General features: G+C 33.7%; 1 protein-coding gene across 1 annotated transcript; it reads right to left on the bottom strand.

The window, feature by feature from the left end:
• Positions 1-2,133: 2,133 nt before the first annotated feature.
• Positions 2,134-5,863, bottom strand: LOC120088559 (peroxidase 2-like). The gene is made up of 4 exons (XM_039045952.1): positions 5,456-5,863; positions 5,193-5,381; positions 4,957-5,122; positions 2,134-2,811 (listed from the first exon to the last, which is right to left on the bottom strand). The coding sequence occupies exons 1-4, from the start codon at positions 5,660-5,662 to the stop codon at positions 2,417-2,419; spliced, it is 957 nt and encodes a 318-aa protein (XP_038901880.1). The 5' UTR covers positions 5,663-5,863; the 3' UTR covers positions 2,134-2,416.
• Positions 5,864-17,866: the final 12,003 nt, after the last annotated feature.

Here is a 17,866-nt window from a genome sequence, read left to right as displayed (position 1 = left end):
ACTATTTTTCACTAATTCTTTTTTCTTTTTTGCTACACATATTTACTATTTCCAAAGACTAACTATTATAACCTATAGATTGCATAATCACAGATTATAGTAATTAATTCAGTGCCCTAAAAGCTCCCCTACTTCAGGTTAAAGATACAAAATGATTAATTACTGCTATTTTTTCAGAGTGTTTAAAAAAATTACTAATAGACTTCTCATTCTAGACGTTTTTTTTTAGTTCTCAATTTTTTATCTAAAGTATGAAAATTTCTTGATTATAAAAAAAAAATAAAATAAAAAAATCTTAAGATTTTACAAACAAAAAATTGATGCTATCATTAAGTTAATAATTTATAAACATTTCTAAATACCATAATACCATGAACATACTACAAGAATGTTGCATCACACATTAAATTCATATCAATTTTAAACTAATCTATTTAATCTTAGCAATATGTTTGAAGCACATTAAAAAAAATAAAACAATAATTGCCTTCATGCGATTAAGAGTTTGATGGTTGATGTAATATGTGAGACTTTTCTATTTGATAAATTAATGATGTTTTCTCTTTCGTAAAAGTAAACAACAATTTTGACTATCAAATATTCCCTTGAAACAAGTGACTTGAAAATTTTTAGCCAAAGAAAAAAAAAAAACAAAACAAAGCAAAAATATTAGAGATAGATATGAAAATGACTCGATAATTAGACCAAATTTTAAGATCTATCATTGAGAATATTGGAACTCATAACGAGATGTACTAATAACGGTAACCAATAATTATCTCAATGGAACCAAATAATTGAAATAAAAGCTAGCAAGTAAAAGTAGAGAGAAAATTAATCTAGACTGACAATTTTGCACCTTTGGACGTAAAAGAGAAAAACTAAAATTAAAAAAAAAAAAAAAAAAAAAAAAAAAAAAAAAGGTTTGAATTTATATTTAATAGCCATTGCAGAAAAAAAAAATCAGTTGACCAACTGATCAAAGTCATTCAGCTGGTTTGGGTCTCTCTCTCTACATAATTAATTTAAATCCTATTTTGATTTCTCAACTTAATTTTATTTTATTTGATTCTTAAATTTTGAAAGCATATATTTTAGTCATTTAATTTTTAAAAGACATTTATTTTAGTCTCTACGATTAAAATTTTGAAAATGTGAGGCAGCATTTTTTTGGAGCTAGATGTGTTTAGCAAGATAATAATAATTATCGATGCGTCAAAATAGTGAACGACCAAAATTTTAAATGAAAAATGACTTTTAAATTATCTCATATGAAATCACTTTACCATCTTATTTACATTGAAACCATAGATTTTTTAACATGATTAATTTATTTGGTAGCTTAGTTATTTAAAAATACAAGTCATGTGATCCTTTTGTTAAGAAGTTAATTAACAAAATTTTAATAGTAAATATTTTTTAAAAGTTCAAAAACTAAAATATAATTTTTAAAAAATTTAAAAACCAAAATAAAATAATGTTCAAAGTTGAGAGACCAAAATAAAGTTTAAACCTATATAATTTTAGGGTATCTTCTTTTTATTCTTTTGTTTCATGCAGCCGTGGCATGTTGTCCAAGTCAAACGTTAACCCATTTCCATTGAGTGACTGTAACAGTTTTATTGGCCCAAGCACTTATTTGTTGAGAAGGTTTCCGTTTCATTCAACCCTTGAAGAGCTCGATATTCTTCTTGCTGATCAACGTTCCTTTTTGTGTGAATTCCCCAGCGGCGAACTACGCGTTCTATGAAACGAGAAGCAAGAACAATGCAGCTTGTGTTGCGGGAGATGCCCACCCGCAACATATTTGCAACTCCGCTCCTCTCCCTCCTGTCGATCATCTCTCGTTTTCTCTCTTCCATCTCTATCTCGTCCTCTCACTCGGGCATTTCTCTCTAGCAATCATCTATCTCCTCTCCCTCTGGCGACCAAATTGAACGATCAGTCTATCGGTCAGTTTAAGACAATTAGTGAAAAAGCGTCGATACTTGTTGATTTAGTAATGAATGGCCAATAAGAGATGATGAGGTATTGTGAATGTATTAACTTAATTGAGATATTTACTATCCACACAATATGTCTTAAAAAAAAAAGGACAGTTAGTGTGGTTTGATCCAATATGCATTTTGGTAATTAGGTAGAAAGACACCACTTTTATTGAACATATATAGAACAAAAACACTATACGTTTTTTAGTGTACATATACATAAACAATAATATAATACGTGTGCCATCCCCATGCAGGGTTTTTGAAGCCACAACAGAAATTAAAACGCGCGCTCTTTTTTACCCTGAACAATAATAAAAGCACCACAAAACAAGATATATATGAATATTATGATACACTTGGGTTGAGAGGAATAATGGAACCACACATATTTGGTTTTAAATACTTAACACTATAGTTAATAAATTTTAGTTGAGCCTTCTGCAATTGGACCTAATTTCTCCCTGGTTACCGGTTAAAGGACGGATATTTCCCATGTTGATCATGGACTGGCCGAAACTGTCGAAGAACTGCTGCTGGTTGCCGGCGAAAATGTCGACAATTTGGACGGTGTCCTCGCCGGGAGTAGAGGAGAGTACCTGGTCGCTGCCGAGAAGGCCAAAGTTGGACTGAAGGTTTGTGTAGTAGTTGTTGTCGAAGTCGTCGGGAGTGGTGGGGTCCAGGTTCACAAACGTGTCTCTGCTGCCACTACATGCTCGACGGAGCTGTTGTGCATACGTGGCGTCCAGCGTGTTGTCTGGATTGGACACGTTTAAGCGGTTGTCGAAAAATCGGCATCTTGATCGCCCGAATGTGTGGGCCCCTACCATACCACGTCACGTTTTTTACATTTCCATTATTATTAATTTCCATGCATTACAAAAATATTAAAAATATATATTCTTTATTTGTCATGTGCCAGATTGCAATGGAATATTTAGAAGAGATGCACAAATATGAGTATAGTCGAGTATGCACTCAACTATTTTTTTTTAGAGAAAAATACTGTTTTGGTTTTTATGTTTTGAGTCTAATTTCTATTTAGGTATAAGTTTTAAAATATTATACATTTAATCTTTAAATTTTAAGTTTGGTTTCAATTTAATCTTTAAGTTTTTAAAATGATACAATTTTATCCTTAACATTTGAGTTTTGTTTTAATTTGGTCTATACGTTTCAAAATTTACATTTTTAATCTCTGTTATTCACTAAATATTTTTTTTGTCTTTAGTATTAATTTATGTTAATAAATTAAAAATCATTAAAAGATCATAATTAATTAAGTTTCTCTATTTAAAATTTTAATTCATATTTAATTTTAATTAATTAATAGAAATTGACTTCAATGATTGAAAGTAAATATTTAATGAAAATTTGAGGTTTAAAATGTAAAATCTTCAAACCTATGAACCAAATTGAAACAAAACTCAAATCTCAAAGATAAAATTATAATATTTTGAAACGTAAAGATTAAATTGAAACAAAATTCAAAACTTAAATATCAAATGTGTAACATTTGAAAACCTAGGAACTAAATAGAAATTAGATAAAAAAAACCTAAGAATCAAAAAAAGTATTTTTTCTATTTTTTTTAACCATATTTAAATATATCTCAAGATGGAATTATCTTCGTACAACTCACTCTAATGAAAAAAAAAAAAACCCAAAGGAATTTGAATATTTAAGAAAAGATGTAAGAGAAATTTATTACACGTTATAAATTTTATGAGTTTTATCAACCCATCTCAATTTGTAGCTACTGCGTACTGTACTCATGACACTGTGGCCGACATAGGAAATAACAACATTATCACTCTCATGACATCTTATCTCATTTTATTGGGTACAGCCAAAATTAAGGTTCTAATCCCTAGACGGGTGGCGGCTCATGCAGTTCAATTATTTGTGTTTGGTGTGACAATAATATGATTCAAGAAATTTTGATTGTATCTCAATCATCTCACGTATTTAAATAGTTGAGATGGTGAAAAAAAGAAATCAATCAAGAAAAATCATCATAATTGCAATAAAAATCATGATTATGACATATCTCAAAGAAAAATACTTGACTCCATCACGAGTTATGTTCTTCTTTAAATATTCTATCTAAATGTTCAATCACAAATTATCATGCGATAAATATTTTCTTATTTTAAAAAAAAAAAATGTTTTCTTAATGTTTTGTTATTTTTTTAATTGAAAGATACACAGGGAGATGAGTGTAATTTTAAATTGTACTTGCATCTATTTTAAATAAAATAAAGTGAATTAAAAGACAACCAAATGCAAACAAAAATCAAGAGATTGACAACTAATACGCAAGATCGTAGAATGGAATAATCAATATAATTTCAATCTCTTTGCTTGACTCATGAGTAGAATACAAAAACATGCGTCACTTTCAATTTGTGAAAAAAATAATCTAAAAACAAATTAGTAAAAATAAAATATTAGAAAATGAAAATGTCCTGAGTTTTCTTTTTTTTTTTTTTTCTTTGGAAAAAAAGTACTACAATACATTCTACGCTATGAAATAGTGGGCATGAAGATGATGAGAGAGAGAAATAATGAAAAGCAGCCATGCATGTGGGCTACAACACACTAGTCTGGCCGACATATTTTGTCTTGAAATATTTAAAATGGTTTTTTTTTTTTATTTAGGATAATTATAATGGATAGCAATTTTAAGGATAATAATCAAGTGTATAGTAACATTTAAAAAAAAATGTAAATATAACAAAATTTATCAGTGATAGACTTCTATGATAGACTTGTATTGATAGATCACCAACGATATAGTATATCATTGGACCATAAGTCTATCAACAATAGAAGTCTATCGCTAATAGATTTTGTTATATTTGCAATTTTTTAAAATGTTGCTATATATGCTAATATTTTGAATATGATTGTTATATTTGCAATTATCTCTTTTATTTATTTGGTTTAAATTTATTTATATACTTACCAGATAAGGCAACAAGATCAGTAGAATCAAGTCCCACTCTACCGAACTTGTGTTTAAGTTGTGTAACATTCTCAAAGGGACTCGGAAGCCCATCGATTGCGCCTTGTAAGTTTGCCGTTCTGCTGTCTCTTCTTCCTAGTTGAACTTCCCAACACGGTCCACCTGCCTGTTGTGAAAATTGTCAACTACATTGTAACAGCTTCATCGAATTATAGGACATGATTAAGTTAAGTTACCAAGGAAACTGCTTCCACAGAAGCTATGGCTAAGATGTCGGCACAAGAAACAACACCAGGACAAGCCTCCTCGAGTGCGGCTTTAATGTCATTAACAATGTTAAAACCTGTAATATTGGCGTTTCCAGGAGCACCAAGCTCACTCACTACGCCGGTTTGGTTCACTAATAAAACTGATCCATCACAACCCTGAAAATTTTAAACAACCATCTAAATAACTTGACGTATAGTAATACAAAATTAATCTTTGTGAAAAAAATTACATCAACGAAGCAGTCGTGGAAATGAAGGCGAATAAGTCTGGCACCAGCACGATCGTCGGTCTCCAAAGCCTGCTGTACCACACCGCGCACAATGTTGGATACGTCAGGGCATGAGTCGTCGTAAAACGTGGGACAGAGCTGAGCTTTAGAAGCTCTAACCATCAACCCCACGAACAAAAAGAAAGCAACTTTGAAGAAGGAAGCCATATTGTTCTTTTGTTTTGGTGATGGATTGTGCGCATAAAGCAGGTCCTTTTATAGGTTAAAAAAATAAAAATATCAAGAATAATGGGGTTATGGATATGGACAAGGTGGTGGTGGCTAAATCACCGGCGAGAATTTTACGTGCCAAGGCCGATGAACGTTGTGAGGAGAGAGAACATTGGAGGGTTTTACTTTTCAAATTGGGAAGGGAAATTAAAGTTTTGATACTGATGGCTTTTGATTATTATATGTTCTTTTTTTTTTTTTTTATCCTTTAATTTAATGTATTTTTATGTGACACAGCGAAACTCTTTCTCATGCAAATAAAATAAATAGTACACAATAATACAATAATGGTGTAGTAGTTAACAAATAGGACTTGAAGAAGGGGTGGGGATGGGTTTGGGTAGTCAAGTAGTATATTATGTATGTCTTATTCTCAATTCACTGCTCAAACATACTCTTTCTCCGACAAATTTGAATAGTTGTTTTGATTACGTCGTTGATAATATATATGTATGTATGCTTTCAATAGCTAACCATTATAAATGTGTGATTTGATTTATCAAATCTTATGAACTTATCATATTGCCTTTAAAATTGGAAAAAAAATATATTCATAGATCATATGTTTTTATAGATGGTAGAAGAGAAACTATTTTAGACGATGGACAATTTTACACGGTTAAATGTATGAGAAAGAAATTCTAAGAGTATTTTGAATTTCTATTATCTTTTGGTTATTAAGATCTCGTTGGGTAACCATTTAGTTTTTTGTTTTTCTTTTTTTTAAATTAAGTCTATTTCATCAACATTTCTTACAATGATTTGCATCTTTCAGTGCAACTACTAAATTCTTAGCTAAATTCCAAAAATAAAAACTACTTTTTGAAAAACTTTTTTAGTTTTCAAAATTTAGCTTGGTTTTTTAAATCATTGATGAAAAGTAGTTAACAATGAATGAAATTTAGAGGTGGAAATAATGCCCATAGGCTTAATTTTCAAAAACAAAAACAAAAAAAAAAATAGTTACTAAAGGACATGTAAATTATTAAATCTACTTTCGAAGAATACTCGAAAACCATATTGTGCTACCTTCATTCAATAATTTCCTTTTTTGCAATAGGGTGAGGGTCCATAAGCCTAAACCGGAAAATTTGTATAAATATAATTTATTGCAATTCCTCTTTATACTAGTAAGCTTTATCATAGCAAAAAGCCTTTTTCACATGTGTATTTCTAATGTCTATCTACAAACTCGGTTGATGACAAAATTTGATCAAGGAAATTCACTTGACTTTACATGTCGACGGTAGATTAATAATTTGATAAAAAAGATCACCTACAAAAAAAATAAAAATAAAACACTAATAATGTGGTGTCAGCCACAGAGACTTTAATACATAAATTAGTTTCTAATAAAGAGTCGGGCCATAATAAACTTTTTTAGGAAGAAGATGAACTTATGTAACGCATAAATGTTAGGCCTTTGTATCCAATGGAATTAACCTAGGGTTTCTCTAAGAAAGCAAGACTGGTTTGGGTTCCAGTTGGTGGACTAAGTCAACCATGACCTTTGGAGAAGAGTCCTCTCCTTAGCTTTCGAGGTTGAATCCATTATCTGGGCTCTCTGAATTCGAGGAAAGTTAGAGTCCGATCGGGTTGATTTAAGAAAAAAATATTTTTTCGAAAGATTCATTTTTATTTAAATACTTCTAATAAAAACGGATTAAAATATATTTGACAAACTATTTTGAGCGATTACAAAATACTCCAATTCATTTTTTAAATCAAATATTTGAAAATGTATTTCAAATACATTCTTAATATATTTGGAGTTTACTCTCAATGTTGTACCTCTTTCAGATTTGTAATTCTTTTGGTCCAAAATACTGATGACAGATGGTATAAAATTTTATTATCCCTTTGTTATTATTTTGAGGGAGAGGGGTCCCTTGTACCAAAAAGTCAAGAAATTTATTATTGATTACTTTTCATGTTTACGGTTTTAATATTATGAATGGATATATTTAAAACAAATTAATTTAGAATTTGTTCAAATTAACTAGCAATTTGGTTCTAATTTATTTTTCATTAGGGGTCCAAATCAACATGACCAGCTCAAACTTTGGAAACATAACTATATTTATTTTGAGAAGCAAAAGTTTACTATATCTAATCATAGATTTTAGTTTGGCTTTAAATCGTTAAATTGTACATTTTATTTGGCCAGGGCCAGCTAATGTTTCATATCATATAAATCACATAGATTGCATTTTAAATTAGATTTAAGTATATATATATACACACACACACACACTTTTCATTATCTAAATTTAAAAATCTACCAATTAAGTTTCGTTTCGATAATTATTATACTGGTCTCTATTTGATAATTTTATTTTATTTCTAATTTCTGGTTTTAATTAAAAATTAAGTTTATAAAATATTTCTTTCACCTATCAATTTTTGTTTATTTATTTTATCTAATTTGAAAACTATTTTTTAACATTTTAAACTTCTTAAAATTCTTACATTTGTTTAAACAAAATATTTTTAGAAAAATGGCAATAAAATTAACACAATTTTCTAAACCATAAAATTAAAAACAAAGTCTATATCAAGAGGGCTTCCTTTTAGTTTTGAAGAGCACCCTCTCAAAGTTTTTGTAGTACTCACACACTCTTTGATCCCACTCAATTATATTTCTCTCTAACTTACATTTCTTTTCTCTAACCTTTATCTTGTATGTCAACATGAGCATATCTTAAATAGTTAACCAAAGAAGAGTTATGCTCACGACCAAAAAATATGTTAGATGGTATAATCTTAAATTTGCCTTCGTCTATCAAGTTAATTTTTTGAATCAATCAATGATTTAATATTATTAGAGATGTGTCAAAAGATCATGAATTTAAACGGTTATAACGTTTAATTTTTTTTTAGGTGAAACCAAGTTAAGAAAAACTTAGGTCCAAAGTGGACAAATCATACTAGGAGTGAGATAGTTAATATTTATAGTATATGATAAATATGTGGGGGTGGCTGCTGGGAGAGGTTCCTTGAAGGCTGGTTTTGGATTTGAATCAGAGTAGGAGGCTACCTCTCATTTACCTGCTTCTTCAATTTATAAAATTATTAAATTGATTCTTTTGTCTCTTTCTAATTTCTAATAAACAAAACAAATTAAAGATAAGGATATTCAAAGTTTCTTGGCTCATAATTAATTGGAATTAAAAAAAGATTGAAATATATAGTTTTTTTATATCTAAATTAGATATAACCATGTGATTGGTGGGATCCAATTGCAACTTTCAAAAAATGGATCCTCTCATCCTCTCTCTGAGTTAACACTAACAACAAACTATAATTTATTTTTCAATACCAGGGAAAGATTTGTTCTGACAAATTAAGTTAAATTATGCTTAGTTAATATTAATTAACTATTTGAGATTAATTTAGTTGCAATCAGTCACCATCGGAAAGAAGAAATTAATTTAATTTAATATGGGATAGTTTATTTGGCATAAATAATTGAGAAATTGTAGTGTATTAGGTAGTAATTAACATAAAAAGCCCACACCAGCTAGTGGGCCATGAATGGATACATAAAGTGAAAATCTTGTCTCTCCCATCATAAGTCGCTATTCTACACAGCTATCTCAATCTTCAATAATCCACATTTTTGAATGTGTACCTGTAGACAACCAAACGAATTAAACAATTAGACAACCAAAAGAATTAAACAATTATCTCATATAATATGATATATTATACTTTGAAAATGTATATCGCGTAATCTTCGTTATTCATTTGATTTTGATTGCACGTCCATATCTCTAACAGTAATTTCATACAAATTGCGGGTAGTATAAAAATAACTACTATATATAATACTTAGATATATATTCAAGGCTATACCATTCCACTAAATTGTTTAATCATAGTTTGCTATGTGACAAATTCATACTCTTTTTAAAACAAAATGAATTCTTTCTGTGTGATTAGGGTGGGATGCAAAAAATAGATGCACTCATATTGCTCTTAGAGATATATCAAGATTGTATTAAAAAGTAAGGATCTTTATACGGATATATATTTTTCTACCAATATAAGTCAACAATATTTGTATGTATGTTAGATTACATGAGTTAAAAGAATGGGATTTGTGGCTTTTTATTTATTTATTATTATTTTTTTTTTTTTTGCGTTCCTTGGTTCATGCTATCTTACATGTGTTAAAGTCCAAATCACTTTTAATAAAACTCGTTGTAAGATAGTGTGAACTAGAGGTTTGATGAAGCACTCTGGAATTGGGCGAGTTATGTGAGTTTTACAATGGCAGAGACTAGGTGCAGAGACTTGATGAAGCACTCTGGGTATGTCGGACCGCGTTCAAAACGGCAATAGGAATGTCTCATATGCCTTAGTGCTCGGGAAAGCATGCCAAAAATCACTCCTGAGTCAATGCCACAAATTCAAACTTGCTGACCTTCCTTTTCTTCGATAAGATATCCTTCAAAAACTTCTCGTCATTTGACATTTTTTCTAAAACTTCAATGAGAGGAATATTGATGTACAACTGCTTAAGGACATCGAGGAAGCGTTTAAACCGATTTTCGTCATTCTTCTTCTATAGGCGTCGGGGGAAGAGTGCATTCAAACCCACATCAGGTACCCCTACGTTGGACGTACTTACTTGAGAATGACTATTACAACCAGGTGCTCTTTCTGGTTGAACTCTTTAAGGTGTCGTAGTTATTTGAGGTGTGTCTACAAGCGTTGAAGGATGGTGATTATCTTTTCTTGAGTCTTTTCCCTTCTCAACACTAATGGTCTACCACTACACAATGTCACTACTTGACATTGCTCCTTTCCATTATTCTGTCCGTGTGCTTCAGTGTTGCTGGGCAATGATCCAGGTGGCCAATCCTTCATCTCACTAACAATTTTTCAAATCTGCATCTCGAGATTTCTAATCGATGATGCTTGACTTTTTAACAACGCATCATTCTGTGATATGTATTCTTTCAACAGGTTCTCAAGTGGAGAAGACGAACTCGATGCATTGCCTGGAATATAGGCGGAGGTCTTTGCCTATGTTGCTAATGTGTTCTAGATTGGTATTGATTCTGTTGGTGACTGACCCAAGAAAAGCTTGGATGGTTTTTCCATCCAGGGTTGTATGTATTGAAGAATGAGTTGTTCTTCACGAAACAGACTGGTTGCGGATTTTAGGGGCAATCATTATAGGTATGTGGCTCTCCGCAATCCATACAGCTTAACATGGGTTGTCTGAATGTGTCAACTGTTGTACGTTCTGCATTTGGGTTGCATTGTTCATTATTAAGTTATTCAGCAAGTTTGTCGTTGCAGCCACTTGTACTTCAAGATTAGCTACTGCATTAGTATCGATCACACCTTGTTGTAGCCTCTTATTGTCTATTTTGGAATCATAAGCATCATCAACCCACTCTATATTGTGTTTGTCAATTATATCCAAAAGCTCTTTGCTTTCATTGTAAGGGTTGGGATTGATGCCCTAAATCTCGTAGGGTTATATAGTTTGTAATTGTATTGTACAAACATTTTATTTATTAGTAAAATATGAGATATTTTATTTGACATTTAGTAACATTAAACTCACAAACCTATAAACTAACATCCAAGGTTACCATCTGTAGCTTAAACATGTATGTAGAGACTGTTGGGATTGATGCCCTAATCTCGTTGGGTCCTGTAGTTTGTAAACATCTGTATGAAAAAACTTTTTGTGATGTAATAATATGAGATATTTGATTCACTACTGTCTATAAAATATGAGATATTTTAGTTGCATTAACCACCAAGCAATAAACTAAGATCCCTGGTTATCGTTGTAACTTAAGCATAAATGTGATGTCATACAAGTGGATCGTGCTTTAAGTGATAACCTAAATGGTCTGTAGTATATGGATAAAGGAGGAAAACCTTATCTTATTGACGCTACGAGTGTGGCCCGCTTTGTAGTTGTTACAATTGTTGTAAAATGTTACAAATGGTCTGATCCTGACCATTCATGTATTAGACATGCGAGTGGGGATGCTCCATACAAAAGAGTTTGTATAAGATCGGACCTCGATGAAGGAAATCAAACATGAGGATTTCCATAAGCAGCGGAATGATCTTTCCAAATTTCATTTCTTTATAAACATTAACAATTATAATATAGAAACAAAAACATACTGGTCATGCGAACAACGAAATTACAGCATGTTTTACTATACGATCAAAGGCAAAATTACACTTTGAAGACTCATCTTCAATCTCCCTTCATCACGAACTCTCGAACAGACTCCAATACTGCAGCACACGAACGCTCGAACACTTTGACTGCAACACAACACGATCACAGTAGCCACGGACACAACGATCTCAATGAACAGCCTCCACGAAACTCAACTATGTCGAGTTGAGTACGACACCACCACAATGGCTACCTTGGTATTCTCGGTGTGAGAATCCAGAAGTGTGGGCTCTGTGTGGACTTGGTTAGAGGATGAGACTGGAGGAAGAACAATCGTGTAAATGATTAAGCAAGTGGGAGATGACAAATGTCTATCGTATAGACGATGCCCAATTGTTTAGAAGAAGCTCCACGATCATCTAGCAAAAACTATGCGATCGTTTAGCTAATCAACCAGTTGAGTGTCTCTTCTTCAGCTATCGTTTAGTAAATCTAATTTACTTGACAACCATCGTGAGAACTTTTCGAGAATAGAAACTCTCACAAAAACATCAACTTCCAAAATTTAGGAAAACATTTTTTCTTTTATCTCATGGTTACCATGAAACTACCAATAACCTCTCACTCAATTGGTTACTAGAGAAAAAGAGATCATCATCCAATAACTAATATCATTATAAATATACATGATAACCAACTTACCATACTATATTTATAACCTATAATTTTAATATTTTATCTCATGAAACATATAAACCATAGCTCTTTTTCTATTTCATGGTACTTAATGTAAATCTCATTTACATTAATCTTTCGCTTGATGTATCTCATACATCACACTGATCATATCATATATAAGCGAATTACCTCTTGTCAATTTGAACATAAATCAATGCCAAAAACTGATCTTCAACTTGAATCCATTGAGCTACCAAGGGGACCTTATGGACATGTAGCTCAAAGCTCCACCGGTACGTGAATAGCTGATTAAACTCTTTAGTCACGAGATCCATCATCTGTTAACTGCCAGGACTCTACTAAAGACTGACAGTTGAACTTTCTTTACTACAGATATATTATGTGTCCATATCAGCCAGTCAACAATGCGATAACACTTCACAGATCGCCTGTAAGTACAGTTGGGCCAATAACGGTTATGCCCATGTAGTTACATTTAACTCCTTAAGTACAACTGATCCCTCTAATGAACATAAGTCATAGTCATACTATGACTGAGTCCTTTCTTCCAAACAAAAGCTGTGGCCACTATGTTCAAGCCCCGGAATCAACCCTTAAGGGAGTAATCTATCTACTTACCCTTGCTTCGAGGAATGAGTGAATTCCATCTTGTGTAACTGAGTTTCCAGCTCTCAAATCAAACAAGTCCCCAAAAAGATAGGCATGTTAAGTTGGCAATCTGGCCACTTTTACCCATACTAATCAAAGGACTATCCTCAAAGGCAGAAGTTTCAAAAAGACTCAGAATTGAAGTCATGTCACTTATGGTCGTTTAGGTGAGATGGAAGTCTCCAGTATCAACGACGTTATATACAGAGACGAATCATCTCGTGGTCCGGTCTTATACAAACTCTTTGTATAAGATAACTCCGCTCGCATGTCTCCACATGAATGGTCAGAATCTACCATCTGTAGTAGTTCACAACACTTGCAAACCTCTACAAAGTAGGTCGTATCCGTATTGTCACCAGGATCAGGAATCCCTCCTTAATTCTTATACTACAGACCTATTTAGGTCATCACTTAAGACATGATTCACTTGTATATCTCATATACATGCTTAAGTTTATATACAATAACCATGGAGTTTTGTTTATTGGATATGAGTAAATGCTAGATAAAATAACTCTTATTTTATTCATAACAATGTGTATATATTATAATTACGAGACTCCAGGAAAATTAGGACACTAATCACAATAATCTCCCACTTGTCCTAATACCTCAGGAGACAAATGTACAATACAAGATAAAGACATTTATAATATATAATAAACTAGGGCATACCCCAATATCATTTCCCACTTGCCCAAGACAAGATGTCGCATGTCCCGCAGACTCATAGTCTCCAGGTGACCCTCAAACACTTTAGCCATGAGAGCCTTTGTAAGGGATCAGCAATGTTGTGCTCCGTCACGATCTTCGTGACAATCACATCACCCCAATGCATAATCCCTCTGATTAAGTGGTATTTCCGCTCTATATGCTTGCCTCGACGATGACTCCGAAGTTCCTTTGAATTTGCCACAACCCCGTTGTTATCACAATAGAGAGTGATCGGAAAATCCATATTTGGAACAACTTTCAAATATGTAGGAATTTCATCAGCCGAACAGCTTCCTTAGCTGCTTCACAAGCGGCTACATATTCGGCTTCCATAGTGAACACTATAGCCTACTATCGATTTCCGAGAAATCCTTGTTTGATCCTTCACCACACTATAGCCCCTCCATTCAGAGTGAACACTGACCCCAATGTCGATTTTCGAGAATCTCTATCGGTCTGAAAGTCAGAGTCTATGTATCTTGTAAGGATCAGAAACTTATCTCTATACACGAGCATATAGTCCCTCGTTCTCCGAAGATACATGAGGATCGTCTTGATCGTCGTTCAGTGATCAAATCCTAGATTCGACTGATACCGACTGACAATCCCTACTACGTAGCAAATGTCGGGTCTGGTACACAACATTGCATACATTAAGCTTCCTACAGCTGAAGCATAGGGAATCCGTCTCATCTTCTCAACTTCTTGAGGTGTCTCAGGACATTGATCCTTAGACAAAACAATTCAATGCCTGAAGGGTAACAAACCTCTCTTGGAATCCTACATCCTATACCTAATCAATATTTGATCGATGTACGAAGCCTGAGACAAGGCCAACCTCTTGTTCTTACGATCCCGAATAGTCTGGATCCCTATAACATACTGTGCCTCATCCAAATCTTTCATTTAAAACTAGGCAGCTAGCCACTTCTTAATGTCAGTCAGATACCCTACATCATTCTCAATGAGTAGGATATCATCCACATACAATATCAGGAAAGCTACTGAGCTGTTGATGATCTTCTTGTAAACACAAGGCTCATCAACGTTCTGATCAAAGTCAAACGACTTGACCGTAGTGTCAAATTAATGTTCCATGATCGAGACACTTGTTTCAACCCATGAATGGACCTAATAAGCTTATAAAATTTTTGCTCTTGATCTGAAACTACGAACCCTTCTTGTTAAGCCATATAGATGGTCTCCTCAAGATTACCATTAAGAAAGGCATTCTTGACGTCCATTTTCCATATCTCATAATCATAAAATATGGTTATGGACAAAAGTATCTTGATAGACTTGAGCATGGCAACAGGTGAGAAATTTTCCCCATAGTCCACTTTCTCAACCTAGGTATAACCCTTTGCCACGAGTCGAGCCTTAAAGGTTTGCGCCTTTCCATCTACACCTCTCTTTCGCTTATATATCCACTTACACCTTATAGGTCCTACCCCATCGGGCGAATCCACAAGCTTCTAGATGTTATTGAAGTACATAGACTCCATCTCCTAGTTCATAGCTTTAATCCACTCATCTTTGTCAACATCCTCCATTGCTTTCTTAAAAAATAATGGATCCTCGATCCCATCATTAGAAATGACATTCTAGGCTTTAGTCAAACCCATGTAGCGATTTGGTGGGTACATAACCCTTCCACTACGTCGAGGCAGTCTCAACTCTTGAGTTGGTTGACTAGATGCATCGACCTTAACAACCCTTGTTGATCTGTGATAACTTGTAGAAATACGACTTATTTATACTACCTTATCTAGATATTGCGACCAAAAGAGAAGAAAATATGCGCCAATTATATGAAAATTAGCTCAGAATTACAATAATTATAAATTATCACAATTACACCTACTAACATCTTTAAGATGGAAGAAAAAGAGATTTTACTCTGTTTTGCAGGGAACCGAGTCACCGCTTGCGCTCAAGGCTCAAGAAGAACTGATCAACGTATCTCTGTCACAATGCGCCCGTCAATCAACAATGAAGAGACGATTAACACAATGACGGCACAATGCGACAATTGATCCAGAGCTCACTTTCAACCGCATGCAATAATAAAAACAACATCGCATACGAACTCACGACCGAAAGATGCAGCTGAGCAACGCAAAAGCAGAGGATTGAGACCCGTGTACAACTAACGGTTGTGCAGATTTGACGGTCTGATTGCATAACGGAAGGAATAATATCCCTCCATCTTCGAAATTTTCATAACAACAAGTGGGGACCATAAGGCCAGAGTCAAAGATCTTCACCTATAAATACCCCATAGATTTCAGGAAAAAAATATGCTACTGGATACGGGGCTAATTGCTGCTAAAGTGTTGAGAGGAAAGGCTTAGTTGAGTGCTTAACTAAAAAATCCGGGAAGAAAACAAGCCAAGGTCGAGAGGTGAGTCTCAGTTCTATTCTGCCAAATACATGCAGAGAAGCTCTGTGTTGAGAACCCTGCTACCGGTTGAACAAGCCTGAGAGGGAAGCTCTTCCATCCATCTGATCCATCCAATCCGGCAAGCAGATCTCCACCCAAATCGGTGCCAAGACGTTGGCGCTTGTTTGTATCAGTTCTATCTCTTTTCATCATTGTAGTTCACCTCATTTATCTCTTCATTTACACCATGTATCAAACGCTTAATAGATATATTAAATGTTTCGATTACTTTCATATCCCATTTTCTGTCTACTTCCGTTCTTCCGTTAATCACTTTCTCCATGATGTCTTCCTAATCTCCTGGTAGTTAATATGAATGAAAAAAGTACTTAACTTGTGTTAAAGAGGTAAATTCGTTTAGCTAAGGCATGCTAGGCGGCATCTTCACCTATGAGAGCAGAAGTGAAGATGTCATTCTGATCTATCGAGAGAAGGTTAAAAGAATGTGTTAACGCGAGTAGTACTTCCAGACATGGAAGCAACCTTGCGTTCATTATGTTCGTCTCTGTTTCGCCACAGACATGTGGGAGCGTGGCCGATCACTGAAAGTTGTACGCCAAGAGAAAAACAGAACCGTACTTATGGCTTCAACGCAATTAAGAAACTTGCGTTGTTTATATTAGTTATTTTTCTCTTTCTATGTTGTACATAAGATGCCACCGCATCCTATGTTCTTTGCATAACCTTCACAGCAAGCCTGGACCCCAGCATCTTATATCATGAAGCCTGTATCTTGTATCATCTAGCTTAGGTTTACTGTACTTATTTTATTATCGCATTTCTTTTTACTGTTTTTCTTTACTTTATCGCAATTTTTATATACTTGCACAAACTATACTTTTATTAAATTGAACAACCTAATCGTATATATCACAAACATACCACAATAACCTCAAACAGTCCCTGTGTTCAACCTGGGATCACATCGAGAAACTTGCGGTGGAATTACACTTAGTTCCAACGTAAAGAAACTTGTGACAACGCATAGCATACTACAAGAACATTCATAAATAACATATATCTAGAAGTAGTATCGCATCATTTCGAGCATAGCATAGCATATCTTTTCAGCATCAATCCTAATGCATCGACAATCTGTCAGTCTGTTCAACAACTCTTGTCGAACCCTCAGTAGTCTTAGTTTCACTAGAAATCTCACGTAAAACAAGCTTACTTCCTTGATTATGATCCCTTATGTGGTCTTCTTCTAAGAAGATAGCATTTGTTGACAAATATTTTATTCTCACTTGGATCATAGAAGTATCCACCCCTCGTTTCCCTGGAGTAGCCTACAGGGAGGCAAACTTTCGAACGCGATTCCAACTTCTTCAGGTTGGCCACAAGCACATGTGCCTGACACCCCCAAATCCTGAAGTGGCGTAAACTACTTTTACGGCCTCTCCATAGCTCAAAAGGTGTTTCAGAAACACTTTTCAAGGGAATGTTATTCAGAATGTAGCAAGCAGCCTCAACT

This window comes from Benincasa hispida, chromosome 10 (genome assembly GCF_009727055.1).
Source record: "Benincasa hispida cultivar B227 chromosome 10, ASM972705v1, whole genome shotgun sequence".
NCBI lineage: Eukaryota > Viridiplantae > Streptophyta > Magnoliopsida > Cucurbitales > Cucurbitaceae > Benincasa > Benincasa hispida.
This window is presented reverse-complemented; position numbering and strand designations above follow the sequence as displayed.

Excerpts from the sequence above, each read along its gene's own strand:
- LOC120088559 (XM_039045952.1), bottom strand. The coding sequence starts at position 5,662 with ATGGCTTCCTTCTTCAAAGTTGCTTTCTTTTTGTTCGTGGGGTTGATG. Across the intron at positions 5,123-5,192 it reads CTGTGGAAGCAGTTTCCTTG|GCAGGTGGACCGTGTTGGGA; the intron begins GTAACTTAACTT and ends TTTTCACAACAG. Across the intron at positions 2,812-4,956 it reads TGATCTTGTTGCCTTATCTG|GGGCCCACACATTCGGGCGA; the intron begins GTAAGTATATAA and ends GTGGTATGGTAG.